Raw genomic sequence first — 27,500 nt, 5'->3', positions numbered from 1 at the left:
GGGGACAACATCTAATTTAATATCATCAGCGCTCCAGAGTACAGAGAGCTATGGTCGAAACGTTAATCCGGTTATGCGAACCACAATGAGCACACCCATCCATCCATCCATCCATCAAGCCACAGCCAGGTGTAGAAAGTTTACGATTATCAATCAACACAGCTCGTAAACCATTAATATAATAAGCGTTAAATGGCATACCAGCCACCGGTGGACACGTTACAGAAAAAGAAACACCCATTACAAGTTTAACCATCTCTTTACTGGACACTGGACTTGTTGGACTTTACAATGTTTCAGTGCCCACCGACAGGCACAAGCACCGAGAAATGAAACGATATGTTCCGTGGTGCAAAATGCAGATTTGCTGTCGAAGAAGGTCGATGGTGCGTCCAAGCATGAAGCACCCTATCGTGGCGTTGATGCATCGTCTTTCCCCGCCGACTGGTGCCGCTCGCACGATAGAAATTTTCCGGTCGTCCACGGTCATCATCCTCATCATCTTCATTATCAACGCGCCATGCAATCATATAGTTATCAAACGGATGGAAGCTCCACCAGTGAAGCCGTGCTACATCCGGATCCGGCCAATAAACACTTCGGAGCAAATGGAAAACCGTTTCTGTGAGGCAAGGTAAGACACTTTTCTATCCGTTCCGACACGATCCGACGATCGAGAGGGTTCCAAAACATGGAAAGCGAAAACATTGTACGTGTTTTCGGACAATTTTAACGATTTCTGCTCTGCTGAAATCTAGCAGACGATCAGCGTCGATGGCCACGGGCACGTGCCAGCGCAATCCTATGAGGCAAACATTCCGAAAAATCGATCAAGGAAAAGTCTACCATGATCCGCGTCGTGTGCATGATCCGAGCCAGTACTTTTTCGATGATGTTATGCGTAGGAAAATGCGCCCACCGTGAGGATGATGTCACGATTGAAAGTGAAGCCATCAAAAGAGGCAGTCACTATTGCGATCGAGAGGGGTGGCAGAGAGGGGATACAAAGAAAAGTGAAACGATCGAGAAGTGTTTTTCTCACTTCAGCTCTCAACACTTCAACATCCTCGGTATCAATAGGTATCAGGTCCGAGGTGGAAAGTAAAAGCGTATCGAAAGAGGATCCGAGCATCGCCCGCTTCTACATCTCGGTGACGTGTTGCATGCTCGAATTATGCTCACAATGGTCCGTAGAAAATTACAAGTCGGGGTTTTTTTGCTGTTTCATCTTTACCGACACTCCATATTGCGACTACTTCATAGGATATTGGATTTTTGGGAGTTGAAAAAGGCGATGAGGAAATGTTTGTTTTATGTAAAACTTAATTGAAAAAATATTTTGGAGTTTTGTCATTTACTTAAATAAAATTGAACCTTCTGCATCGTCTTCGATTGAGTTACTAATTTATAGCTTTTGACGTGTGAACAAAAGACATTAAGAAATAACAGAAATGCAACATATTTCATTTTAATCAACCGGCGATCGGAACAGCGTAAAGCGTATGAAAGCGGCGGGCAGTTCACGACCTATATACAGCTGACCTATTTCCGAACAGCTATCAATTTCTTCCAGCACGGTGCCAGCCGGATTTGGAGAGTAGTTGGTTGCCCAAAAAGAGGTTCCGGTTATGTGGCACAATATTACTGTGCTAGCTCTATCGATTCTCCCCGGCGAGTCGCGAATTCGCGGTGGAAATTGAAAGCCTTGACCTAACTAAATCAATACCGATAAATCAATCGCTACTGTTGCTACTAGCATCACGTGAGATGCACGAGAGCACGTGGATGTAAGATTGCTTTCCAGTGCATGCTTTCCAATCGAATGGAGACACATGCGCCGGTCTTATCTAATAGCTTGCTGACCACATGTGTCTGTATGTGCCTTAACGGTCATCTGCAACGGGAACTGCCCGGGGGTACGATCACGTACCAGTTCTAATTCTTGAGGTTATAAATTGTCTGCTTGGTGGCAAGGTTAGTTGGAATCGTTTGCTACCGTCATCGTGATCGGATCATAACTCTTGCTAAGAGTGCTGCAACCAGTCGCTGGTAACTTGGCCGCCAATATGGTACAGTGTAGAGCTGTACCGATCGTTATCGTCGGAGCGCTCATCTTTTTACAGTGCTTGGTGACACAGTGTCGCAGTGAAGATGGTGTTACGGTGACAACAACAGAGAACACAACCGATAGTCCTACCGAAGAACCAGATTATGTTGGTGCCGCGCAATCGACAGTGGCAAATAGTGTAGACGATTCAACTTTATCCACAAAGGACGATTCCACGGAAACACCATCAGTCACTAGTGCATCTGCATCGTCTCATGAAGATATACCAAACGATGGTGAAGAGATTAGAGCGTCTTTAAATCCATCCCAAGGCGATCCCGATCCAAAAACCGAAAGCTTCAGTAGGGAACAGGATACAATTACGATTTCACAAGAGAATAGTAAACCCCTAGACGATATCTCGGATACTCCGGCTGTGAGTGATGCTGATAATTCCGAATTAATCCCAGAGAAAAGCACTCCCGGCCCACAGGAAACAGCATCCGGCTCGACAACGCAAAGTCCAGACCAGTCGGCAGGGGAAATAGCTAACCCGAATACTTCCTCGGATTATTTAACAAAGTTCCAAACCGTTCAAAATGCTTACGGACAAGCTGTTGATTTAGATGACATTTGGGGAAATCCTGAAGAAGCTCCATTGCCAGATGAAACTCAAAATTCCTCACAAAACCCAGCAGATGATAACGGTTACCTTTCGGGGGATATTGACAATGACTCCATGCCAATAATAACACATGGTGCCACGATAGATCTGCTGGCAGCAGACTTGGAGTTGAATCAGGATGTCTACCAACCTAATGAAACTGCTAATTGGAGCAGAGATGGAATTAAAGATCGTGATCAATCAACTGATTATACAAATGAACCCAATGAACCGATGGGCAATATTGATGGACCTGCAACAACTGAATTTGCGACAAAAACTAATCCGCAAGATGGGACATTGACTGAAGAAACGAATGAAAGTTCGTTTGGTTATGATACATTGCCGGACAAAGACCAGCCAAACGAGGGTGCCACAGCCAGGATGCCGATCAGTCCAGTGTTTGATGAAAAAACATCCAACAATGAAACCATACCCACCAGCACACCAGCTGATTATAACGCGAACCATGAACAGGTTATCGAAAGACAAAGTGCAGAACCAGAAATAAATCCTTTTCCAAGCTACAGCTCCAATGACAGTTGCGCTGGAGAATGTCGAAAGCATCCATTTGCATCAACAGAAGAGGGCGAGAAGCCGTCAAATGAATCAAGAGCATCTGAAAGCACCGAGCCAGAAAGCTCTGACGATTTAGGCGAAGATTACTCAGTAGAGTTACTTGCAGATGATTTGGAACTGTCACCAAACGACGATCCAAATGAAGGAGCCGAGAAAGAGTTGGTAGCGAAGGACACGAAAAGCTCAAATGATCCCAGCGAAGTGGTCGAAGCAGAGGACGGAGAACAGACCCCGTACAGCTTCGATGTTCCGGAACCAGAACCCACGATAGCGTTGGAGAAGGATGAGCCACCGAAAAGCTCTGTTGGAGCGACAGAAGAAGTTGACATTAAGGAGTCGGCACAGCCACCAAAAAGCCCTGAAGATGCTAATGATGGAACTATTTCGCAAGGTGATCCTCTCCAAGCGACACAGGAATATGAAGGGGAGGGTCCAGTCGAACCTCCTCCTGAAGAAAACAAGAAAACAACACCCATCACAGAGCCTACAGTTGAATCGTCGGGCCTGAATTACACCCCCGGTGTAGCACAAGGAGTTGTAGACGAGAAGAGACTCAAAGAAGAGAATGCTGAAAATCCAGAACTCATCCAGAACTATGAAACGAAGCAAACAAATCGTAAGTTTGAGACTGTGTTGGCTAAGAATGAATATATAAGAATCGAAGTGATAACACTTGATACTGAAGAGTCTGATGTTCCAGTTTTACAAAACGCACATGACATGGGAGAGAAGGCGGATTCTATCAGTAATGAAGGATATAAAGAACCAAACAAACCTCCTATCGAGCAATCCTACTTTGCACCTCCTGCTGATGATTCTGCCGCAACGGTGCAAAGTGAATCAACGCAGTCTCAGGTCAACCCAACTGTTGTTCCTGATTATGGCGATACTGGCAGCAAATTCGAACCTCCTAAGGATGCTTTACCTAAAGCCTCATATGATTTCGCTGAACCGAAGCCTGACTACGTTCGACCTACCACACTTCGACCTGCTGACGAGCCAGCCATCAAGCCTAGATGTCCTTTCTCCGTTAAATCCCTTATGCCACAAGTGGCCAATCAGGAAACACGGGGCAACCCTCCGCCAGACACTCGTGGTGAGGCGCCCTACTACGAGATGAACCCATTTTGTCTCACCAGACACCACGTGCTGCTACCGGTAATGCCCATCTTCGTATCTCAGTGGTGTTTCTCACCGGAAACACCGGACTTTCTGTGCCCGTTGTACGATCTGGGGTTCCATATTGCGTTCGAGCACGATACCAGTCCCGAGCTATACTACCGCTGCATGTACGGACGTGCGGTTCTGCTCAAGTGTCCCTATCTGCACCACTGGGACGATGAGCGAAAAATGTGCACCATTGTGGAAGACTTCCGTCACATCCATCACTACCCGGCCGATCAGCCGAGGCGCACCAATCTGCAGCATGGGAATTGGCAGGTGCAGCAGTACTGTCGGCATTGTCAGCGAAATTTTCTTACACCTCGAGACCTGGATCCGGAGGCGCAGTGTTCCGATCGAATGCTGCTAGCCTGCAACACCGATGGGTCACTGTCGGTGTACGAGTGCCCTGAGTTTCATTTCTACGGTCGCTTAGTGCAGTTGCGTTGGTATGCCGAGCAGGAACGCTGTGATTATCCTGCCCATGTCCAGGGACCTTGGCAGGGTTAATCGTGGCAACCATCATGAACAGGGATCAAAGATAAAAAATACGCGAAAAAGTATTAAATTAGAGAATGGCAGCAATGTAACACACTCCACCAAGGAATTATTTCTCTTTCATTTATCTGCAAGTTATTTCATTTTGCTAGATAAGTTTTACACTTCATAAAGCTTAGTACAAAAAATTGTCAATGCAAAAAGAAAAAAAAGATATAAAAAAAAAAGAATTGAAATGAAATTCTCACAAAATAATATAGGAAGTTGAAGGAGAAAGAATTTGTCACAGTTTCTTACTGCACAAAAAAACAAAATAAAGTTATTTTACCCATACAAGCGAATTCATTGCAAAAGAAACAGATTCATGTGACAATCCATGCAATCCAATCTCATGAGTTCATAGTTTCCAAATTACATATGCTACCATTACGAGCGATTTGAATTAAAAACCCATATTAGAGCATAGCAGACAGCAGCAGCAGCCAGAAGGTTGAACCATGTGGAAGCTGCCGCAACAGTGATTGTTGGCTCCAGAGGACAATTACCGTTGGCCATCTGCCTGCACCACCATCACCACCAAACTGAGTTGCACCACGTTGTTGGATAATTGTTTCACACGATTGGTTACATAAACCGTACGGTGCCACACAAGCGCCCCCAATGATGTCTGTGTCTCCGGTGGTTACGGAGTGGTGCTTTCGGTTTCATAGACCATCTCACCCATTTGAACATTTGTAACGGAATTTATTGCTTGTCCTAAACCTCTCAAGAGCTAGTAAAAATCTTCGTTTCAACCTATGCCAATCCCGTATGGAAGTGAATAAATATTTTTGCTGACCTTTACCGAACAAAACTCTATGTGGAGCGAAAGTGTCGTTAGCAGAATACCCCTCAACCTCCCCTCCCTTACAGCTTTCATTGCTGCTGATGCTGAACCAGAATGTCGTCTTGTTTGTTTACGTTTTCTATGGTGCATCTTCTATGGTGCTCCTGTGTCTCTCTTTCGAGAGAGCTAATCGTGCTCTCGCGCAATCGCAGATAACACATTTCGCGTTCGTTAAACTCAGCTGATGTGTGTTTTGCTTGGTGGACGCAGACAGGCGCGTGTATGTCGCGCTTTGTTCAATCCAGCACGATTGCTTTCCTCATCACGACGAGGTAGGGTGAGCTTGAACTCAACCATTTAAATGGAAGATAATACTTGAACTTTAAAGGTAGTGTCACCCTTTTTGTTGAGGTAAAGAACCTTTGTGATTCATATGACTAATTCCTTTTCTTCCGATCTGTGTTTATTACACAGTATGATGTTATATTTGCGACGATGACAAACACATGTCACCTTTCTGGGATAATCTGGCGGTAATAATGGTTGCTATAGTAATCTATTATCAAAGTTAGATTCCATTACATCTGGCAATCGGCTGCTAGGCTTTGTTTGTGGTGTAATAGGGTCTATTTCCGTTGAGATAAGCTCCTCTAGCTACAACGCAAATCCGCACACGATGCAAAAGTAACACATCATTTGATCATTACACGTTTCATTATCAATCCTAATCAATGCAATCAATAAACCAACCAAAAGGGGTCACATTTACAGCAGAATTTAGTACGCATTAAACGAAACGCAGTTTTGCCGAGCCATATTTTTCTAACAAACGGCATACTTAAAGTCTTATTTAGCCAAAAATGAAATACGTAGTTCCCCATACGATTGATGAACAGAAAGCATCGAATGGAATTAATAGTATTTGCCCCGGAAGGGCAATCTGCCGACATTCATTGCCGACATTGTGACCATTGCCAAATGAATGATTAAATCTAATTGGATTACTATTCGGTGCCGGTTGCGTTGCTGCGTATTCAACACGTTGCACATGCTGGAACGTACTGTTTTGAGGCATTTTTGGTATGCCTTTTCAATAGGATTGTTCGCTTATGCAGCAAGGTTATTGCAATATTGCTGTAACTCAAGTCGACTTGGCAAAGGGAATCATTGCAAAATCTGGAGACCTCATAATCGTTGGAGGTTTAGCGTAATATTTAGGGATTATCCATAGAATCATCACATAAGACTAGCGGTAATCCGGTGCATTCGCTCCGTTCCCCATCCATCCGTTACGTAATGTGTCCCCTCCTAGAGAACCCCCGGTTGCTGGATGACGATCGGTCGATAGTTCGGCACTCACCTTTTCCGTTTGACACACTCCAGTACCTTCAGCTTTTCCCAGCCTTCCTCCGTCTTCACCCAGGAATCGCCCGGCGAACGCCAATCCTTCGAAATGAACGGCATGGTGTTGTTGCTGCTACTACGCGGAAGGTTCACCAACCAAGCACGCCAAGACCTTGAAGGGAGAACTACGCTCGCAGTTTCCAACGACAGTTGCTACGGTTTGCTGGATGGAAATCGGGTTGCTGTGACCCGATGATGCTTTGGACTCTCCTTCGCTCGCGGACTAAAGTCGTTGGGGTTAGCAGTTCCGAGCTCACTTTCACAATCGCTTTTCGCGCTTCTATTGCGCACTGCGGCCAGGGAACTGCCACTCCTTGCCTGCCCTCTCGGGATTCCGCGATCCGCGACGACGGCTCTACTTTGCGTTTGATGCACTTTCTCTATTTAGAAAAGGGAGCAGCTGCAGTAGCAAAGTGCATCAGTGCCGAGCGAGGCACACTCGCGACCATGCACGATCCCTGAGGAATACGATGCACACTTGTGCTGTGGACTGCTGGGAGGTTGTTTGGCTGCGGTGTAATGAACGGGCGTAGTGATTCAGTTAATTGCTTCCTTCAGCACCCCAACGCCAATATCTGCCAGAGCATCCAGAGTGTACAGTAACTGACGAACGAATCGAGGAGGATGGTTTCACGTCCACTCTCTGTGTTCACTAGCACTGCACTTTGTTCCCTAATTTTCTTTTTACCTCATTTTCCCAAACACAGGAGCTGCTCAGAAGGAACACACGGAATGGATGCTCTTCGCGCACTCAACAGCAAACACGCACTTCTCTTGCAAGAATCGCGATTTATGCTGAAATCAGAGGGGGAGGGGGGACAGATCACGATAAGCTCAGATCAGCGGTGCTTGGGATGGCCAAAAGTGCAACGGACGCCATGCATGCAACACGATGCACGAGATGTTCAAATGTCAGTCAATGACTTTTCCACGAAACATCAGTACGAGCTGTAACTGGCCTTCTTTGATTTAGTCGGCATCCCGGCTGGTGCACTACCGACGACTACCGCGATTCAATTCCATTTCTTTTTCGCCTTTAAATTCCACGCTGCTCGTATTTAGACGACGGCGTTCCGAGTTCTATTTTTCGCCAGAACATTCCCTCATTTCCCTGCACCATAACAGCCCCCGTCGAGTTAGTGGAACGGTGAAATGGGAAAGCGTTTTCGGGGGATGCGCCAAACGCCGTGCCGTCGAGTTCTATTCTGGGCTCCATTTGGGGGAAGGCCCATGTGCAGTACCATCGCTCAGCTGAGCCACGGTTCGAGTAAATGCACCTGACTGTGACTGTGCCGTGGAATTATTTAAAGTCGTCGAGATAAAATGTTTGCCGAATGCGTTGCTCCACCATTTCTTCTGGGAGGCACTGTGTGGGGTTTGGAGTGCGTGGTACGGAGTAAACTAGTACGCTAGGCGCTCGTGTTCTTTGTTATGGTTTTTGCTCGTGTCCACTCCACGCTCCGAGAGCAATCTGCGAGCAGAGAGAGAGAGTGAAGGTGGATAGGCAGAGGGGGTGCCTGGGTGGTGGAGAGGATAGGAAATGGTTCTGGAATGGTTCGAGATGGGTGCATGCGACATGAAACGGTTCGCTTTGCCCCCATCCCCCATCTCTGCACAGGTTAATGGACTCTGCTCGTAGTGCTCCGGTGGAAATTCCTATTCCTGGAAAATGGGGTCCCGCAGGAAAGCACGACGCAAAAAGGTTACAACACTTGCGCACACACGCTACAATCGCCAACTCGGGCTATTCGATTGGTGTACTACGTCGAATTTTACAGCCGAAAACACGGAAATGCATTAACTATCTTCACGAATCCACAGGAAACACGGAAACAGCTGTTTTCACCTTTATGTTTTCAACGCAAAAACACACCAACACGACAAATTGATCACTAATGGCCCCAGAACTGGCCAGCTTTCGAAAGGGAATTCGATTGTGCACTCCAGCCAGCCAGCGAGCGAGCGAGCGTGATTGCGTGTGGTTCGTGCAACACTTCCAGGTGCGTTGTTGTTGTTATTGTTGGGCAACCCCACCAACAGAATGGCCTTAGTAACGGCCTTTGTAAACCTCCTTACTAAGACCTTATTAAAGCCGTTACTCAGGCCGTTTTGTTGGTGGGGTGATGGCACATCTCACTCCGGCGCGTATACAGTCGCGTGGATGACACTGGATTATTGCGCTTTTAGTAACTGAATTATTGTGATTTTACTCAATTAATGGTATTAAGTTAAGCAGTTCAGTAATTGTATTGAGGTAGTATTAACTTGGTTGCACCGTATTTCATCATTCCGTTTTGACAGTTCCCGAGGAACCGCGGGTTGCGTTGCGAAATTTGGCCACCATCGGATCCCGTAAAGGCGAGTAAGGTTTTCCGTGAAGCGCGCTCTGCAAAATGTCCAGTGGCCAGGGGGAAAAGGGTGAGTTCAAGATCGCCGAACCGGGCCGCCAGCTGAAACGGGCGGAGGCCGACTTTATGCGACTGATCGAACAGCAGAACCTGCAGCGCGTGCAAAAGTTACAGCGCCAGCGGCGCAACAACAAACTGACCGGCATCGCACTCGGCGGAACCGTGCTCGGTATTTACCTCTACTCGATGTTCTCCGTGAAGCAGGAAAAGTTTTTGGACGACTTTGAAGAGCCCGTGAAAATCGAGGTCGAAAACAAGGCCCTCTAGAGAGAGGCCGATTCCGTCGTTCGCTTCGTTCTACGGTAAGTTGTCCTCCGCCTTCTCTCACTTACATCATCACAACAAACCGTCCCCATAGAAAAACGCATGTTTTCTTCATTACAGCAGAACCCGGACAGCACGCTTTCCAACCCAAAATCCATTTGTTTCGTGTCTCTAGTGTATAAGAAAAGAGGAAGATGTCAGCCACAGCAAAAATACCGAAAGCGCTGGGCTCGTCCGGTATCCGTTTGCCACCGCTCCCGACGATACGCGATCTCGTGAAGCTGTACCAGCTGCGAGCCATCAAGCAGCTATCACAGAACTTCCTGATGGACGAACGGTTGACGGATAAGATTGTGCGCGCGGCCGGAAAGATCCGTGACCACCACGTGCTGGAGGTGGGGCCGGGTCCGGGAGGCATTACACGCTCGATCATACGGCAGCATCCACGCCATCTGGTAGTGGTGGAGAAGGATCGTCGCTTTATGCCAACGATGGAGATGCTGGCCGAAGTATCGCAACCGTTCATGCGCATGGACATCGTACGGGGCGACATACTGGACTATCGGATCGAGGGTGCTTTTCCGGACTGTGAGCCTCACGATTGGATGGATCCGGTACCGGCTCCGGTGCATCTTATCGGGAATCTACCGTTTGCCATCTCCACCCGACTGCTGATCAACTGGCTGCGCGATATGAGCCTCCGGACTGGCGCTTGGCACTATGGGCGCGCAAGTTTGACGCTCACGTTCCAGAAGGAGGTAGCCGAAAGGATCGTAGCACCGATTCTATCCGATCAACGGTGCCGCCTGTCCGTGATGAATCAGATTTGGAGCAAACCGGACCTGCGGTTCATGATTTCGGGTCGTGCATTCGTCCCGAAGCCAGAGGTCGACGTCGGTGTTGTTACGATCGTTCCACTGCAAACACCACTGACGCAAGTGCACTTCGATACGGTCGAGAAGGTGATCCGGCACATCTTTTCCATGCGGCAAAAGTACTGCCGGCGCGGTGTCTCCAATCTGTACCCGCCGACGGTGCGGGACGAGCTGACGGACCTTACCTTCCGGAAGTCATCCGTTGATCCGTTGTCACGATCGTTCCAGCTGTCGGTGGACGAGTGTTTGCGGATTGTAGAGACGTACGATGAGCTATCGCAACGGCATCCGGAAATCCGTGGTTATGATTATCGAGCGGCGAAAAGTAAGGTGGCGCGAGAGGCCGCTACTGAAGATGGTTCAGAAATTGATGTTTAATAGGTATGGCATCTGAGTGAACTTACGGTTCGTTTATTGTGAATAGTAATAAAGTTTCTAGTTTTCAACCTTACATACTTGCTGGTTTCATGAAGTAACCTAAAGCCCATTTCGATAGATAACTATGGCAACAGTATAATTAACAAGGTAACGGTAGACGCTCTTTTAGGCCATCCAAATAAGGAACCATCGAGCATAGAATTTACATTTAAAAAATGATATTCTGAGTAGAAAGTAACACTTTGCTCATGTTGCTTCAACCGCAATCTGGGTGAGAGTTGAGTCGATCCACTCACGGAAAAGTCGCACATTGGTCAGGGCCGCAGATGTACGATTTTTTTGCCGACAATGGTATCCCCACGAGACTAATCCATGCAAATAGTATCTGTCCTCGGAATTCGGCACTTCCGCCACTACCGGTGCTCCCGTATCCTCCCGGCATGGTATTTCTTCATGTTGCCTAGTGGCACAAACGAGGCTATTGTGGAGGTTGATACGATGCGATGGATCATACGGTGCAATCTCTTCCTTGCAAACGGCCCACTCAGTATTACGTAGTATAACTTTTTTAAGCAAGTTGTGTCCTTTTGTTGGCTTTGTGGCTTTAACTGTTTCACCCCATCCGGAGAAGATAAAGTTTTCCTGGTAACCGATCGTGAAGTTTTTCTCTGGTAGACACACTGGTTGAATGGTGGGTCCGTACTGCACAGCGTTGGCCAGCTCCAGCACAGCAATGTTGTTGATCAGCGAGAAGTCACTATAATCTGGATGAGTGTGGCCTACGCGCACTCGCACGTCCTTCTGTGGAATCGGTTCGGTGGCTGTATGAAGATCTCAATCGCCAAGTCTTGCCAGCAATCGATCGGCCCTTCCCCCATAGCTTTCTAGGCAGTATGCCGTAGTCAGTACGGCTCGTTCGCTGATCAATGCTCCATTGCAACAGTGCTGGAGGAAGGGTGGACCATAGTCATTAAAAGGCATCTGGAATATGGCTACCATCCAGGGTATCTCGCCGTATTCTGCTCGATCCTCCAGCCCTCCCGTCAATTCCTTCGTTTCCCATCTATCTTTTGATCTTTGACCACAGCCAATCTCGCTGGCAGCAGGTAATGGTTTATCGATGGATGGCGAAGTTGACAAATTCTCTTCATTATTATTTGCCGATGATGATGATTCGTCGGCCTTAGTATCATTAGCAATTGATGTATTATTCGTCGATGTTGATGAAATGATTTCTAATGACTTCTCGAAAGGAATAACGACAGAGCCTTTTGGGCAGCAAACTCCTTTATCCACCGTACATGCGTCCGCAAGATCGGGGATATTTTGGATGTTGCAATGGACAGATTCAACACAAAGACTGGTACCATTTCTGCACTCTTTTAGTGTCTGAACAATCCGTGATGATAGCCAATGCATGCGTAGTACAAAAATGAAATAAATTAAATATTTCTTTACCACATTCTCACACATCTGGTTCACCGGTTCGGTATTACCTGATGTCCACCTCCATCGACCTGAGCCAAGAAAACCGCGGCAAAGAGTGACACGAACAGCACGGAACACATTATTCACATCCACTCAACAGCTCAACTGATGATTGAATGGCAGTGTCGTAGGCAGCACCCGGTTGATGACAATTTCGGAGATGATAACGCATAATCTTAATTTCTTTCAACGGTCAGGGAATACCCAATCCAATGCCTGTAGCTCTGTTTGAAAATTTATGCTGATTGATGGATTCGGTCAGTCCCGTTCTGTCTCATACCGCGCGTTATCTTCCATCTGGCGGAGTCAACTGATAATGACCCTACTGTTCAAACGCAATAGTATGATACTTGTGTAAACATGATGCAATTGGTGTTTAATAGCTTCTTTTCCTAAATTTTGGAGTTTAAATTTCTTTTATAAACCTCTGAAAGTACCGGATACCTGGCGCCTCCATCATCCGGTTTCGGCAACGGAGCTACATCATTTCATTTTGGAATTTTCTATTACGCTATGATCCATGAGGTAAATGATGATGTTGTCTAAACCAATAATGAAAACCGAAAGTAAGCCTCTTGAATTTACTTAAGAAACCGGATGGAACATAGCATTTCATCGATGTCAGCCTTATTATTAAAGAAGTTTCCCAAGAAAAAATATAACAATTATAAAAGCAGAGCATCGCAAAAGAAAATCAAAATGTTATCTTTAAAAAATTGTTTGTTAGTTTTTTTTAAACGAAATGTATAATAATATCGACTACTAGTCACTCCTTTTATCCTTGAATCAACATATTCAAATCCCAACAGCACTATTTCTAACGGAATTATGAAGAAATATGAACGATGTATTTGATGTAATCCCGCAGAAACATATTGCCACGCGTGAACCAAAAATATATGCAAAAATCTACATCCGTGAGGAATCGTTGTCACGGTTGTCATCATGTAGTGTCATGAAATATTTACAACGCGAACGTAAGGCCCCACGCTTTGTATTAAGACAAAACGGGAGCTATTTTTTCTATTCTCTCTGTACACGCGAACCTTGGTACCCGCTTAACCCGATGCAAGGGTACGCATAGCAAAACATGGCATACCACTCAATGTCATATGATGGATATGTTCTTCAACCGGAACGCCTGCTCCTGTGCATCGCGATTGCATGCCACAGCAAATCCGTTCCGGGGTGGTGATTTGGCCAAATATGCGTCTCACTTTATTAACATAAATTGATGCACATTTGTTTCCATTTTATTAGATATGGTTCATCTGTTTTAGGGGTTGTATTTATACATTCCCGAATTTAGCTACCGGTACCTAGTTTACGGGGTTCAGTTGGCTTCGTCGAATTAATAAAGTGCCACAAGCAGTTTCTTGAAGAGATAAAACCTTACCTTCCCTCAACAAAAACTGTTTTCCGGGGCTAAAGTTTGAACTAGAGCGTCTATTAACGGTCAACTACGTAGAAGAAAAAGGTCCTTCGCAAAACAAAAACTAGATCACTTGCGAAGATTCATGCTCCCGTGAGAGACAACAGCGTGGAAAAGACAAAAAGACACCCCGCATTTCCTGCAACCCTAGCGAAGCCCGCTTGGTGACTTTGTCCACTTAGTTAACTTGCTCGCGTTGCATTAGCAAGTTGGCCCCAAATGAACGTCGAGAGGGGGGGGGGGGGGGGAGGGAGAGGGGGTTTCATTTTAGTAGACAACTAAAAACTAAAAGCAGCTTTACTCATTTGCATCCCCGGCGAAATGCATTCCCACCGATTCCCTTTCCGCCCGATCCACGTGTTGCTGGTAACAATGCGAGCCGAGTGTCGAGCTTCTTGGAAAAGGTTCGCTTCGCCGAGTCCGAGCGCACGAACTGCTATAGGCCAGCAAGCTACGAAAGCGAATTGAAATGGCCTTTCGCTGTCATGTATGGGCGAGATTTATTCACACCGGATGTACGTATGGGGTATACAGTTTCTTTTTTTGTATTCATCTGGCACCCGTTTTTTTCATCTCATGTCGCGTGTTGCTATACCAACGATAGGAAGGATAGTGAGGGACTTTGTCGACACTGAACGGAGGATGTGCTTGTCTGGGAAGCTCCACAGATTTTATCCCAGCCTCGAATGGGAAGTAGTGGCCACTCTCTCTCTCTCCCTCTGTCTCCTACATCCTCGACACACTACCAACTCTGCGTGTGTTGCGTGTGATGGCGCCATCCGAGTGCTAATGAATACGGTTCGACCTAATAACGTAAGTAATCTTGACAATGGCTTGCAACGTTGAACCATAAAGCGGGCGTACTCATCATACTCAGCCACGGGATGAGACTTTTGCATCTAATCGAAAAGCTAAAATTAGCAGAAACTACAATACTCGTTAGTTTGGAAGTAACGACCAAGGTCTGGTTACACAATTTGTCATTTTCACAACCAAACTGCAACATAATTTACAAACGTTTGCCAATTTTATTCAAACGCTTACTATCATAGTCAACATTTTCAACGTTATGAGTCATAAACCTAGTCCTTTAAACTAATGTTACGGGAAAGCGTCATGATCTGCTTGAACAGTAAAGTAGTTCTGGTGGAGTTCGAGGCTTCAAAAGAGGTAGAGGCTTCAAAAGAGTTAGCCATACTTAATGCAACCAACCAGATGCAAGCAGAAATTGACTGGTATGTTCTCTAGCAGACAGATAGAAAGTTACATAGAAAGCGCTTCGTGAATAGATCTTTCCGCCACTCAATAGAAAACTCATGCTCCTTACGTTCTTTATGCATCAAACGCACACTATCAGTTATCAATGTGGCTTTATGAAATGCTAAGACGATTAAAAAGTCTCGTTCGTATCTGAACGTAAATACATTTTCTATCGGTGTCACTCCGAGATGCGAGGACTGTTCGTAACTTCCTGTCTGTTAAGGGTGCACGGTTGGTAAATGGTCTGAAAGTGAAATCCATTTCAGATTCGAATTTAGACAAGTTTTAGAAAAATATTCGCCATTCACCACTAAACCAATATAGTGAAAGCACTACCACAAATGGTTTACACAAAACTTTCTTCATTAAATCAAAGCATGACAATTAAAGCCCAACGGGGACATCTAATAAACGGTATGTCAAACGTCACCGGCCTGTTAATTCCCTGTGGCCGCGACGATAATCCTTTTGCGCTGTGCCTCATAACCTTTCTGTCAATAATCTATTGTCTTTGCCAGAAAGATTAACAATACCAGGGAGTTTCCCGCTCCGTCAAAACAGTGCCAAGTTTCCGGTTGCTTCTCTGGAACGGTCCGGCCTTCACCGTTAATGGTAACTCCGTCACGAATGTATGTTAATTGCATGTTTGTGATCTTCTCGCACGTACCGGCAAGCTGTGCCAGACGTTCACAGGTGCCACCACCATCGGGTACATTCCGTTTTCCCTATTCTTTTCTCGACTTCTACTGCTGCTGCCGCTACTGCTCGAGGCTGTTCGGGATTATCTTGTTGGTGAACTGATTAATGCTCGGTTATTAATTAACTCGCTCGCAGTGTTCGGGGAAACTTGTTGCAAAAGGCCTGCATTTGCTGGTTGGTTGGTTTGGTTTGAATCCGCGCGAATTATGAGACCACGAGGACGTTCGACCAAAACGGGAGTGAACTCGTTGTTCCCGTCGATCACGAAGCCTTCGTTCGGCGAGCTAGTGCTGAGTTGTAATCTTCGTTCTTCTCACTCATCCCGATAGGGCGACTACCGCGTAGTGGACCTAGAGGACGAATAGCCAACCGAAACCAAGAATGAACGGGGTGTATGCGTGTACCGCGTGACGTCACGATAGCCTCGCGGGTATTGCGCCCATTCTGTGCAGCGTGGTTGATACGCTCACGTGCTTTGGTTGCGATTGAAAATTCAAAAATAACAAACCACAGTGTGGTCTACCTGGAGGGCAACCAAACAGCACACGCGTGTTGCAAAAAAACGGAGTTGGATCCTTACGATCCATGCTGATTGCTGAATATTCCAATCGGGAGCCCCTGAACTATTCTCGGTCCTCGGTGAAATCTGCGTCGAAACATTGCTATGACCAAAAAACATGGCTCTCATCGCCGTTATGCGTTGTTTTGTGTATTGTTTTTCTGTCTTTTCTTCCTTCTGGCAGGCAAACGATGGCGGTAACGTTGCAAAGTTTCCAGCACAGTGTTTTCCCTCCTCCAGGCACTTGTAGGACTTCCACCTTCGTGCAGGGACGCTCATATTTTTCCCGCGACACCACAATTCTTAGTATTCGCAATAGCGATGGGAACGGAGACAGTGGCCTATGATGGGATTGAGCTCGAATCGAACACAAAAACACTTCACATCGTTCGATCCGTCGCACTGTGTTTGCTTATTGTTTATGCGAACGCTGATACCTTATCGCACCTACAACACCCCGTTGGCTATTGTTTGTGCCTTTCGGGCATAAATGATAATATCGGAATTCATCTTCGATTCCATTGCGAGGCTTCCCGGCTTCGTGGTACCGCTGAGAATCGCAGATGTGCCACGTAACAATTGCCTGAATCCTTTTCGATGAACCAAAGCGCTAACGCATTCGATGGAGGTCGAATATTCCGCCGTTGCCGTTTCCATTGGCAACGTATCTGACATCGATGGCGCACCGCATCGCGAATCTCAAGAACTTTCGCATATTTTATGCAAATTTGGGATGACATTATTGCAGCTCTACGCTACGGATGGGCTCATCGCGACAAGTTATTACAATTCACCTCACATCATTATGCTGCCGAGGGACGATAACGGAGAGTCCATAACACAATGCCACAATTGTTTCTACGTTAACAGTAGTTAAGAGAATACCGCTGGTAGCGTACATAAAATGGCCCGCAGCATCTTTGGCCTCATCTCATGCATAGAAGGTTCCAACGGTACCCAACGAAGGTGCCACGTTGTTCGAAAGTTCAAATTCCCGTTCCCACACGCACGTGGCACACGAAGTTGGCCTATAGTGAGTGAACCTAGCAACCCCCCTCCCTGCGATCCTTCGAAATGAACACACAGTTCATCTAACGATGGCAGGATGCGATGAAATTCAAACCAACCAACCACCTTTCGAGCACGGCATGCAGCGAGCACGGGATTTCGGGGGCAACCCACGCCTTCCGGTGTGCGTAACGTCTGCGGCGAGCACAAGCAGCACCATCGGCGGCAGCAATAAAAGGAAGTGATCTTCACGACGGTGTAACACTCGTCTACGGCTGGTCTCGGATAACGGACGAGCCCCAAAGGAAAGCGAAACTTGTGCGCCCGATTTTCCAGTTGAGTTTTGTGTTTTGTGAAATTGTTTGCCAAGTGAGTGCGTACTATACGAACAGTGAAAAGCAATAGCAAAACATTAGAACGCTAGTGTTGGCGATGATCGTTCGAAAGTTTTCCGAAAATCCATTCCATTTTCCGTGCAACTAGTGCCATTACCGGTGGGGAAGGCCCACGGTTTAATAGACCATGGTGCATGTTTTCACGCGTAAAAGTTTCTAGGAAATTACCCGGAAAGGTTGCTAATGTAGGGGAGCGCAAGGGCGTGCTGTTTGCTCCTACAAATTTCCTCCCACCCCGGGTGTAACGGGGTTTCATATTACATTTAAAAAAATAATAAAACCAAACCTTTTTGTGGGGTTCAAAAATACCTATCACGCATCACAGCATTGGACCACGGTAATCTAACCTAAAACACGCGCAGGCACGCACGCACACACATGCAAAAGTTAATAGATTGAAAGCACATGAAAAGAACAAAAGGAGGGTGGGCAGAATGGATTTCAAAGAACGGAACGCCCAGGACGCTCGCAAAGATACCCACAGAGGTTGTCATTTCCATACGCAGTACGCGGACTCTGATGAGCGTAATGTGACGCATATAAGCATAAGAAATATGTCTCAAAGTCATGGCCATTCGTGGTCCTTCGTACTCGCAACCTTCGCCCTTTCGTCGCCGAGCATGAGTGCATCCATTTTCTTGATGATGGACCGCTTGAGTGACTATTGTGGCCTAAAACGGTCCACATACTCGACCCCTCGCGCCGGGCCGTTGTCAATTGTCTTTTCCATTAGATCCGAAGTCCCGTCTTTACTTTCATGTTGTTGAGATTTCAATGCTTCTCGCGTTTGAAGAATCGCATCGCATGAGCAACCGAGCAAACCGTTACCTTCCGTTGGGGCGATGGAGAGAGGGAATGCAAACAGAATGGAAGGATAATGGATAGTGTTGCTCAAAGCGGTCCCCGCCTGTAGGGCAGTGCTCTTTCTTCCTCCACAACGGATGATCGTGCTGATGGAGCAACGATTTGCATGTATGATTGCAGGAAGTGAGCAGGCTAGCCGCTTTTGTGACATGCAGTGGCATCCTGCACACCTTCAGCTTCCTGCTTTTTTCTCTTGTATAATGCATAATAATGGCGCCACTTGCTGTGATGGAATGGCTTGAAACGCAGCACCCTAGAACACGACGATGTTCCACAGGACTAGAGCGCTTGCATTCACTCATGATGGATCCTTAGCGAAGCAATTTGTCATATATTCCCCAATGAATGGCCTCCCCATTAAGCTACGAGGTGATGAACTCCATCACGGATTGCTCACTCGACATAGAACCAAAAATGCCACTACCTATCGTTGACATCGATGTGTTGTTATTGGAATAGTTATCACTCCGTCCCCCGCTCCCACGAAACAACTGACGAACGCATTAATTATGAACCGAATCGAACAAAAAAAAAACACAAACTCCCTGGCTCCGGCCTCAGTGACGATCTAGTGATCCTGCGTGGCCGTGTTTCCGGTTTATTCCCAGTGGAACGATCCCTCTAACAACGTTCGCTCAATTCTAGCACTCACAGAAACGCCGAAAAGAAAAGAAGCAGCGATTGATCAACGGACACCCACACAAAACAGGACATAAATTTCCACCACGCGAACAGACGAGCGAGTCGGTCGGTGCAGTTCCGGTTCCAGTTTCGTAGTTGCAGCTTTCGTTTCGACCGTTGGCGTGATTCCGGATTACGCACAAACTGTTGCGCCAGGGCACGCAGAACATGGAGGTAAGTTGCAATGGTAGCTGTTCTGATTTATGATGCAGGCTATAGATAAGGCAGTATGGAATGATGAATATCCGGTGTGTACGAGGAATATAAAAGGATGAACATGAACTCGAGACAGTCGATTGATTCTGGCTTTCAGTCCACCGACGCACTGTGTTCACGGTCCACGGACAGCGAGTGATTAAAGATAGCATAAGAAAAGGAATACAGAGGATTGCTGCTGATTGCACTAAGGATCTGAATGGCCTACACCCTACCGTGGCCTGGCGTCTGTTTGCACTCTGGTTTCTCGTTCACCTAATTGGAATGGAAACGAATCTCAGAGATAACGCTCGATGGCCAGTCTGCAATCCATCCTCGATGTTCCGGCTTGCGAGTGACGGTAGCTTATCTAGTGATTGTGATTTCATTTGAACTGACGCACCGTGGCGTAGCTGTTCATTCACGCCTAGTGTTTACTCAGTTCCCCATTTCAACAAACATCATGCTGCACGGTTGGTGCTCAATCATTTTTTCTTTATCAACTACACAAAAGCAGCACCGTTACGGGGGTTGAGCTATCTAGGTAGATGATTTGAAGAGCTGCTTGTTTATTGAAATGTTGTTCTGTGTCAATTTATTAGCTGCAGCTGCTATTGAATGTCGAAGGAATAATTGTCCACAAGTCAGGCCACGAGGGGAAACAGATTTATGAATATTCTATTACGCTGGATACTTTCGATGAGATTAACTCCAACAACTCCCTGTTTGCCCTTACAACAGTTGCGCTGGATTTTAAATGAATTAAATATCAAACATTCTTTCCCTCCAACAACGTTGCACTGAAAGTCGTGTATGGAAAGTTTTTGCTCGTGAATCACGAGTCAAGATGTTCTGTATTCTCCCTTTTGAAGCTACTCGAGAAGGAATGTGCTACACACTGTAGCGCGGGAGTGCTGGCCATGACTGTTCACGTTACGCATTCGATTCCGACCGCGCCTCGCTATTTAGCGGCACCGTTATAGTGCACTCGCCGAGCGATGCCATTATTAAATTATAAAGATAATGCCATTCCGTTTCGAATCGAAAAGAAGAAACCGTTTCCTCCGAAGAAACAACAGAACAAACACCAACAAGGCGCCATGGGATGGCTGGAACGCACGCGGCCACCGTGAATACGCGAGAACGGAACGAACGATGCACGCGGCGACCATTTGTTGCTTCGGCAACTTTCCGATTCCAAGTAAGTGGAATCATCTGTTTGCTGTGGCCGGCGAGGTGCGGAGCATGCTATGGACGGGAATTAAGTTTGCCGATTTCGAGGATGAATCGCGCTTCGCAACTTCGCGCCATGCTTTGGTTGCTCTTCGCCGCAAGGATTTGTTTTGTTTAAAGTGAAATGATTCCTCTCTGCTCGCACTGTGATGGTCTCTGCAAGCTCCTGTCGCGACAACGTCAAAGTAAACAGTGATCACCAGAAAAGTTATGGCCCACAGCAAATGCAGCGACTGTAGCCGAACTTTTGCACAAAATGTGGGATGCAGAAAAGTTGTTCTTCAGTTTTGGCGTCGTTGTTTGTCAAAATAGTGGATCAAAATAGTTGCAGTGCGAATGAGCATTCGAACGCAGGCAGTTAATAGCAAAGCCCTAACGGCCAAACGTAGGGGAACAACCACCGGTGCGAAACGATTATAACCGGCTGCACTAGATGCGTTGCGGCTAATCCTTCGGAATGAAACGCTTCAGTTGTTGACAAACTACTCTCGAGCGTGATATGAGCTACGTTGAGAACAAATCGGAAATTGAATCGATCTTGACTATCTCCCCTTTATACTGAGACACTCAGTCAGTTTTAGGAAATACCAAATGAATCCTAAAAAATACTACGAGATACTCAGAAGCTCTAAATTAAATACTCCCCAGCTACGTCACACTTATCAACAAAACACGCTACCATCCTTCCCGTTCGCAATGATATAGCAATTGTTTTAAATTTATCCGGCCTTCGAAAAGTCCGGGAAAGCTACCGTGGTAATCCGGGAGGATTTGTTACGCGGCGGTGGCCGTGCGCTCGAAGTTCATTCTTGAACTTTCACTCGTGACCTTTGCCTTTGGCCTGAACGCCACGGAAAACCACACCGGGTGCCCAGTGCGCTGTCCTATTTGTGTGTATTTCTCTTGCTGGCCTAGGTGCTGGCGAAGAGGCGAAGTAGCAAAGAGGAGTTAATACCGAAATGGCGCAAATGGCCATCACCAGCAGCCGGGAGGGAGGGGTTTTCGAGAAGTTATCGTAGCGTAACGGGTGAGCTGAAGGGAGGAATGGTGGCTTACATTCATGGCAAACAGTGCGCCAACAGCCGACTCCACTGGATGTTGTCCCTGTATCGGAAATCCTGTCCCCGGACACCCCATTTGTGATCTATTGTGTTTTGTGGTGGCGTCCGGGCGTCCGGAGTTGGATGGCGGGGGTATTTAAACCGAATGTATCATCCCTTTTTCCAACCCATCATCCTTTCCCATCCCGCATCTTCCAGGTTCGTAGGCCACGGGGAAACGAAGGTGATTTGCCGTAAATGCTGGTCAGCCTGTTGCGGTACAGTTCAAGAGCGGGATCCCCGGGCACGAGTGGTCGACAAGGAAAAGATTTATTGTTGCTTCCTGCTGTCTAGGGGATTGTCGCTGTCCTTGTAGTGAGACGTTTGCTAATGAGTGCCGGTGTTTGAACCTTCACGAGCTGCTGATGAGGTGCTTCAGTTCGGTCACACAAGATAATGGGTGTGTCTCACCATAAAGTAATTATCTGTGTAGTATCTGAGCCACCGTAAGTGCCGCTGGGACTGGGTGTTGAAATGATTATTCATCATCGGTGAGAGCGAGTACTATTCTCCTGAGCTATAAGCTACAACGAGAGGAAGAACGATCCATAAGTTATTCCTAAACTGATTTACCGGCCACCGGTCGACGTCGATCGTGTGGTTTAATCAAAATCCTCGGCCTGGGATGGCTATTCGAGGAATTCTTGGGGATGGCTATTCGAGGTAACTTATGCTCCTAACTGTAACATCCCTTTCCACCTTCATTATTCCTTAATTAACAGAAACTTCCTGTGCTACACTGTGTCTGGGTGGCGGAATTACTGTGCGGTGTAAACTTAATCCCAAATCCTTCAAACTCGAATCCTTCCTCAGCGGTGCGAGCTTCCTTCCATCCTTGTCCAACAAATGCCGGAGCCAAAGAAGGAGCGGCTCTCGTTCGCCAACATTTACCAATTATGAGTTATGGCGTTAACCGTTCTGTAATCAAATTTGAAGCGGACGCGCTCCTGTGACTATGAGCGCGTTCAATCAATTAACCGGCAATCAGCGCGGAATTTGATGGTTTGCACAGCATCATCGAATTAACATCGAGTTGAATGTTGGATGGATTGCGTTGGTTGAAGCGTTGTAATGGTGGCCCGCGAAATGTTATTAACAAATGGATAGGGCCAGTGAAACAATCATTTCATTAGGTGATGAAGTCACTGAACTGGGAGAACCTTTAGAAGCTTGCCCTTTAACAGGGACTATGTTATGAGAATCAGTATTCATTTTTGGGTGTTTCATTTTGAGCATCTTTCAGGTACCTCTTTACAAGTCCCAATTCGTTTTCTGTTTGGAGAGGACACAAAGAGCGTTAATATTGTAATTAACTGCCTGGGCTGTCAAGAAGTACCAGCATGGTAATGAAAAAAGAAGCTCTTTCTAGTAAACGTTTTGCATTATTTATAAATCCATATGCTAGCCGGCCACCTTTCTTGTAATCCAATGATCAACTCCCGCAAAAGTGTGTCTCTATATCATCGGTTTCTTTTAATTCTATTTTCAAAAGCAAGCAGTTCCGTTTTTGGATTGTTCCCGCTTAGAACGCCCCGCAACGGAAGCCACACCTGTTGCGCCATTTGCGTTTCACCTTGAACGTTCTGCTGTTACAATGGTTTCAGTTCCATCGACCGCAACGTTGGTTACCGGCACTAGATGCGTAGGTGCGTTGTTGGTGGCGCTTTTGTTGGTTTCGAATATGTTTGAATTCACGGTCGCGGCCACCTACACGCTCTCAGTGCCACAAAGAACCGGCAAAAGTGTGGCTAGGCCAATTGGCAAGAACAATTGCGAAACGGAAAATCCTATTCTTAGCTACGCCAATGTCATTTACCGTGATCTACGCAGAAATGGGATTAATAGACACGTACGCAATGTACATTCTGATACATTTTATCGCTATTTTCTGCGTAACAACCACATCAGTTTTATTTAAAAAATGTAGCTTAAGCTTTCAAACACCAAAAGCAAGCATAACTAGCTAGCAAAAGCTAGCTGCTTTAGGGAACTCCTGTGGTTGCGGTTGCTATATTGTGCTTTCGAGGACAAATCAAACAACAAATTCAACTGTTTCGTCAATTTAAACGTAAGCCGGCGTATGTTTTTCTTCCGTATGGCGTATTCCTCTACAGCGAAAGTGAAATCTAAACATTAGGCCACTTTGTCCGCTTTTTACAATTCATGTTTTGCCCACGAGATTGATGATTCTCGTATTCGTTTCACGCTCGCGGGCATAAAATGAGCGGTCCTTGAATGCGGTCCATGTTCATGCCGAGCATTAGAGGAGGAAGAGAAGATGTTTTGGTTGTGACAGAAATTTAATTTTCCATAAACACAAACGACCAACACCAACAGCAACAGTAAACACGTTATGCGACTATGCCGCACGTTCAAATAAATGTAAGAAAAATATTATCCTTCGATGCGAGAAAGGACACAGATAATGGCAAAACGAAGAGTCGATCCACTCGATAAAAAAAAAGCAAAACGGCCGTGGCCCCAGCATGTATATTTTGCAAAGATATGTTCTAATCATCTAGAAACATACAGCAGCAACTGGCATCACGGTCAACGTCCTACAGTATCGCTTGATTTGACAGGAACTTTCTGCAATCGAATTGAATTTCCCAATTCACGTTGTTGGCGTTAAATCTAAACGCAGGTTCGTGGTGTGCGGTTCTCTAAGGGTGACACAATTAAAGGGGTTCCTTTTCTTTGTATCACACGCAATCTATTGGGGTTTTCATTTCATTGTGTCGTTGCACCGTGGCGTACGGTGTCAAAATGAGAAATCACGTTTTAGGTTGTGTGATTTGGAAGCTTCTCAAATGCTGCGGCAACTAATGAATTCTATTTAGATGTTTTAGTACTTAGCCGAACTGCTATCGGGTGCTATCGGAGGGGTTGGAAGCAACGTTACAAGACACAATAAAAGGTTTTAAAAATAGTTTTAAAAATAAAAAAATAGGTGCTGGATAGTCTATGACATAAAAATCGATGTTTATGGTTTTGTGATGGAGAATTAATTTGTCCAGGTTGACCTGTAGAGTTTATTCACATTACATGGTCTGTCGCAAAGTAAACAGGACTTTTTCAATAGCAACATTTCTGGCGGCACCATTATAATGTGCTTATTTTTGTTAGAAGGGTACATCCTTTAAAGACTTTCGGTCAAAATTTCATGTCATTTGGTCCTCTGGAAACAAAGGGATTTTAAGTGCAATAACTGTACAATAAGTGGAATGGAAAAAGTCCTGTTTACTTTGCGACAGACCATGTAGAAAGGTGGTAATTGATGCTGCATTTACCAAGCGTTATTTTAAAAAGGCACCGTAAAGGGTGCAATGACGTTAGGGTACAGCGCGGTAGAACATCACGAAGAATCTATCAACTCCTATCTATCTCAATTATGAAATAAAACGGTCCTAGCGTAGACTGTCGCTTTGGCAAACTATGCCGACAAAAAATAAAGCACAATTTTCCGTTTAGTAGAATATGACTTTTAAACACTAATTAAATCAAACAAAGTTTGACGGTGCTAATGTTCACCTCGACAAAAATCGGTAATTGTTTCATTCTCTCCAACCCGGCGAGTTAGTCCGAGCGGTCATACTAATTATTTATTGACTCGTTTCCGTTCAACTTTATGAACTTCAGTAGTAGGAACCTCTTCTGCCAGGTGGCGGCATAACTTGCAGGAAATTGCTTTTCATGAAGCAAAACCCTCCGGTCCAGTAGTGTTCATGGTTGGCGCTTAAACCGATTGCTTGGTATGCTGGTGGCTTTCCGCGCCAGATGCCACCTATTTGCAACAGTTAGCTCGGTGCTCCGTGCTGGGTCCGAGTCATAAAGCGAGATGTTATTTGCTAGACGGCTTATTAACCTTGCTGAGACGCACAGACACATAGCCGGGGCTACGTGCTGTTGGTTCTTGTGTTGCCGATTGTTCTTCTGCAAAACGCATGAACACGAACGTGAGGTATGAGCCCTGTGGTGTCTGTATCTGCTGCGAATGCTGCAATAAATCATCGTTAACGTTTGGTTAACATGTTTCCATTGTGAAGAAGCATCGGAGTTTGAATTTGTTTCCATTCATTCAGTAATTGTGATGCGATCCTCGAGCTGGATCATTTGATGGCCACATTTCTAGACTATTATCTTGTTCTTGGGAACCGTCAACAAATTGTTCTCAACAACTCAAGTGCGTTTCTTTAATGAGCGTGCGTTACAATTTGCAGGATGGCCAAAGTGGGAGAGGCTCTTGTGTCCTCTCCCACTTACAGCATAGATACATCGTTCAGTTTGAACACGTAGCCGATGATACCTAGCTCTCATCTAGCGTCAAGTGACTATGAACGATCTGCTTTACAGCTAAATGGTTCATGCCATGCCATGGTCTGTGTGCAGCCAAGTAAGCCATGCGTTGACTACAAGACGCAACAAAGGATTTACTTTGCTTCTGACATAATATGATTTATAAGCTGGAGCAAGCTAAAGCCATTGAATTTCATCACGGATTGGATCAGACCAAACATTCCAGCATTACCTTGAATCTCATCACCGTGTAAGCTTGTGCGTCAGCTAGGAATGCGACGAGGCGAGAAATTACAAATTTCCTCATTTGTTTCGCTTCTTACACTCCGGCTTAGTGCTATCAGCAGAGCGAGTGACAAAACGAGATGCTTCGTGTGCAAAATGAAACTCCATTGTTACTTGCCCGATGTCGACTGATGCAGCAAAAACTCGAAACTCATCGATATTTATTAATCGTTTTCGATCGCATGCTAGCGGCTCAGTGCCGGCACATCGACAGACGCACGGCCCAGTGCCAAAATATGTCAGCATTTCGCATACGCCTCTGCTCATCCTCACAAACCTCCGCGATTTAAGTTAACGCGCTCTCGTGGGTGGTGGCAGACCGGCGTACAAATTTCTCCCTACGATATATTGTAAAACGCCGGCCAAAAAGCCACTAGACCAAGCGACTGATGCCGTCAACGAATCAATCAATCATCAATCATTTTCTGGTGAATGCAAAGTGGAAAGAATCGCCGGATGATTAGGATGGGCGGCAGTGGCAGCATTCCATAGTGAAAGTGCCATTTCACGGCTCATTTCATCGCGTGCGCGATGCTCGAGCTGACCTTGTGTCCCTGGCGCGCTGGGGAATACGTTTCTGGACGTCACATCGTTTACCGTCGCATGAGATTGGCGGTAAATTGTGTGAATAGTTCTTGGAATGCGAATGGATTGCTTTGCAGCCAATCAGCGGCATGTCGCTTCTACCAATCGTCCAAAAGAGTTCGCTAAGTTGCGATTGTCGACGGAAACAGCTCTGCCGTACATATGTTACTGTCACTTGAGCTACTTGAGTTGTAGCTTGAGCGAAACATAAACAAACAAAGCCAGCACTGCCTGCAAGCACTGAGCATCATACTCGGATGGCGGAGCGGATTGTGACGGTGTTTGCTGCACCATAAATACCTGTGGCTTGGCGTGG

At 46.1% G+C, this 27,500-nt stretch overlaps 5 protein-coding genes across 6 annotated transcripts in view; 3 read left to right on the top strand and 2 right to left on the bottom strand.

Moving 5' to 3' along the window:
• The window catches only part of LOC126577209 (F-box only protein 25), a 12,620-nt gene extending 3,448 nt beyond the window's left edge, over positions 1–9,172 (bottom strand). The window contains exons 1-2 of the mRNA XM_050238667.1: positions 9,026–9,172; positions 7,136–7,974 (exon numbers count right to left, since the gene is read on the bottom strand). Coding sequence (XP_050094624.1) covers positions 7,136–7,239 — 104 coding nt within the window. The 5' untranslated portion in view covers positions 7,240–7,974; positions 9,026–9,172. The remainder of the gene's footprint in view (positions 1–7,135; positions 7,975–9,025) is intronic.
• A 400-nt stretch (positions 9,173–9,572) lies between these two features.
• On the top strand, positions 9,573–9,854 carry LOC126577222 (cytochrome c oxidase assembly factor 3, mitochondrial). Its single transcript, XM_050238684.1, has one exon. The coding sequence runs from the start codon at positions 9,573–9,575 to the stop codon at positions 9,852–9,854; it is 282 nt and encodes a 93-aa protein (XP_050094641.1).
• A 191-nt stretch (positions 9,855–10,045) lies between these two features.
• LOC126577221 (dimethyladenosine transferase 1, mitochondrial) lies at positions 10,046–11,177 on the top strand. The gene has a single exon (XM_050238683.1). It carries the CDS (start codon positions 10,046–10,048, stop codon positions 11,102–11,104), a length of 1,059 nt encoding a protein of 352 aa, XP_050094640.1. The 3' UTR covers positions 11,105–11,177.
• Positions 11,178–11,350: 173 nt separating this feature from the next.
• Positions 11,351–12,672, bottom strand: LOC126574320 (phenoloxidase-activating factor 2-like). The gene is made up of 3 exons (XM_050234452.1): positions 12,601–12,672; positions 11,957–12,346; positions 11,351–11,905 (listed from the first exon to the last, which is right to left on the bottom strand). Exons 1-3 carry the CDS (start codon positions 12,670–12,672, stop codon positions 11,351–11,353), a joined length of 1,017 nt encoding a protein of 338 aa, XP_050090409.1.
• A 5,077-nt stretch (positions 12,673–17,749) lies between these two features.
• The window catches only part of LOC126575167 (allatotropins-like), a 17,771-nt gene continuing 8,020 nt past the window's right edge, over positions 17,750–27,500 (top strand). The window contains exons 1-2 of one of the 2 annotated variants that reach the window (XM_050235728.1): positions 17,750–17,885; positions 19,455–19,664. In XM_050235728.1, the coding sequence (XP_050091685.1) occupies positions 19,659–19,664 (6 nt within the window). In that variant the 5' untranslated portion in view covers positions 17,750–17,885; positions 19,455–19,658. Of the gene's footprint in view, positions 17,920–19,454; positions 19,665–27,500 lie in introns of both variants that reach the window. The other variant, XM_050235727.1, reaches the window with a different exon arrangement.

Source organism: Anopheles aquasalis, chromosome 3, assembly GCF_943734665.1.
Source record: "Anopheles aquasalis chromosome 3, idAnoAquaMG_Q_19, whole genome shotgun sequence".
NCBI lineage: Eukaryota > Metazoa > Arthropoda > Insecta > Diptera > Culicidae > Anopheles > Anopheles aquasalis.
This window is presented reverse-complemented; position numbering and strand designations above follow the sequence as displayed.

Coding starts and splice junctions, on each gene's coding strand:
- LOC126574320 (XM_050234452.1), bottom strand. CDS start 12,672: ATGTGTTCCGTGCTGTTCGTGTCACTCTTTGCCGCGGTTTTCTTGGCT. Junction 12,347..12,600: donor TCGATGGAGGTGGACATCAG/GTAATACCGAAC, acceptor CCTTTCGAGAAG/TCATTAGAAATCATTTCATC. Junction 11,906..11,956: donor GAAGGGCCGATCGATTGCTG/GCAAGACTTGGC, acceptor CCGATTCCACAG/AAGGACGTGCGAGTGCGCGT.
- LOC126577221 (XM_050238683.1), top strand. CDS start 10,046: ATGTCAGCCACAGCAAAAATACCGAAAGCGCTGGGCTCGTCCGGTATC.
- LOC126577222 (XM_050238684.1), top strand. CDS start 9,573: ATGTCCAGTGGCCAGGGGGAAAAGGGTGAGTTCAAGATCGCCGAACCG.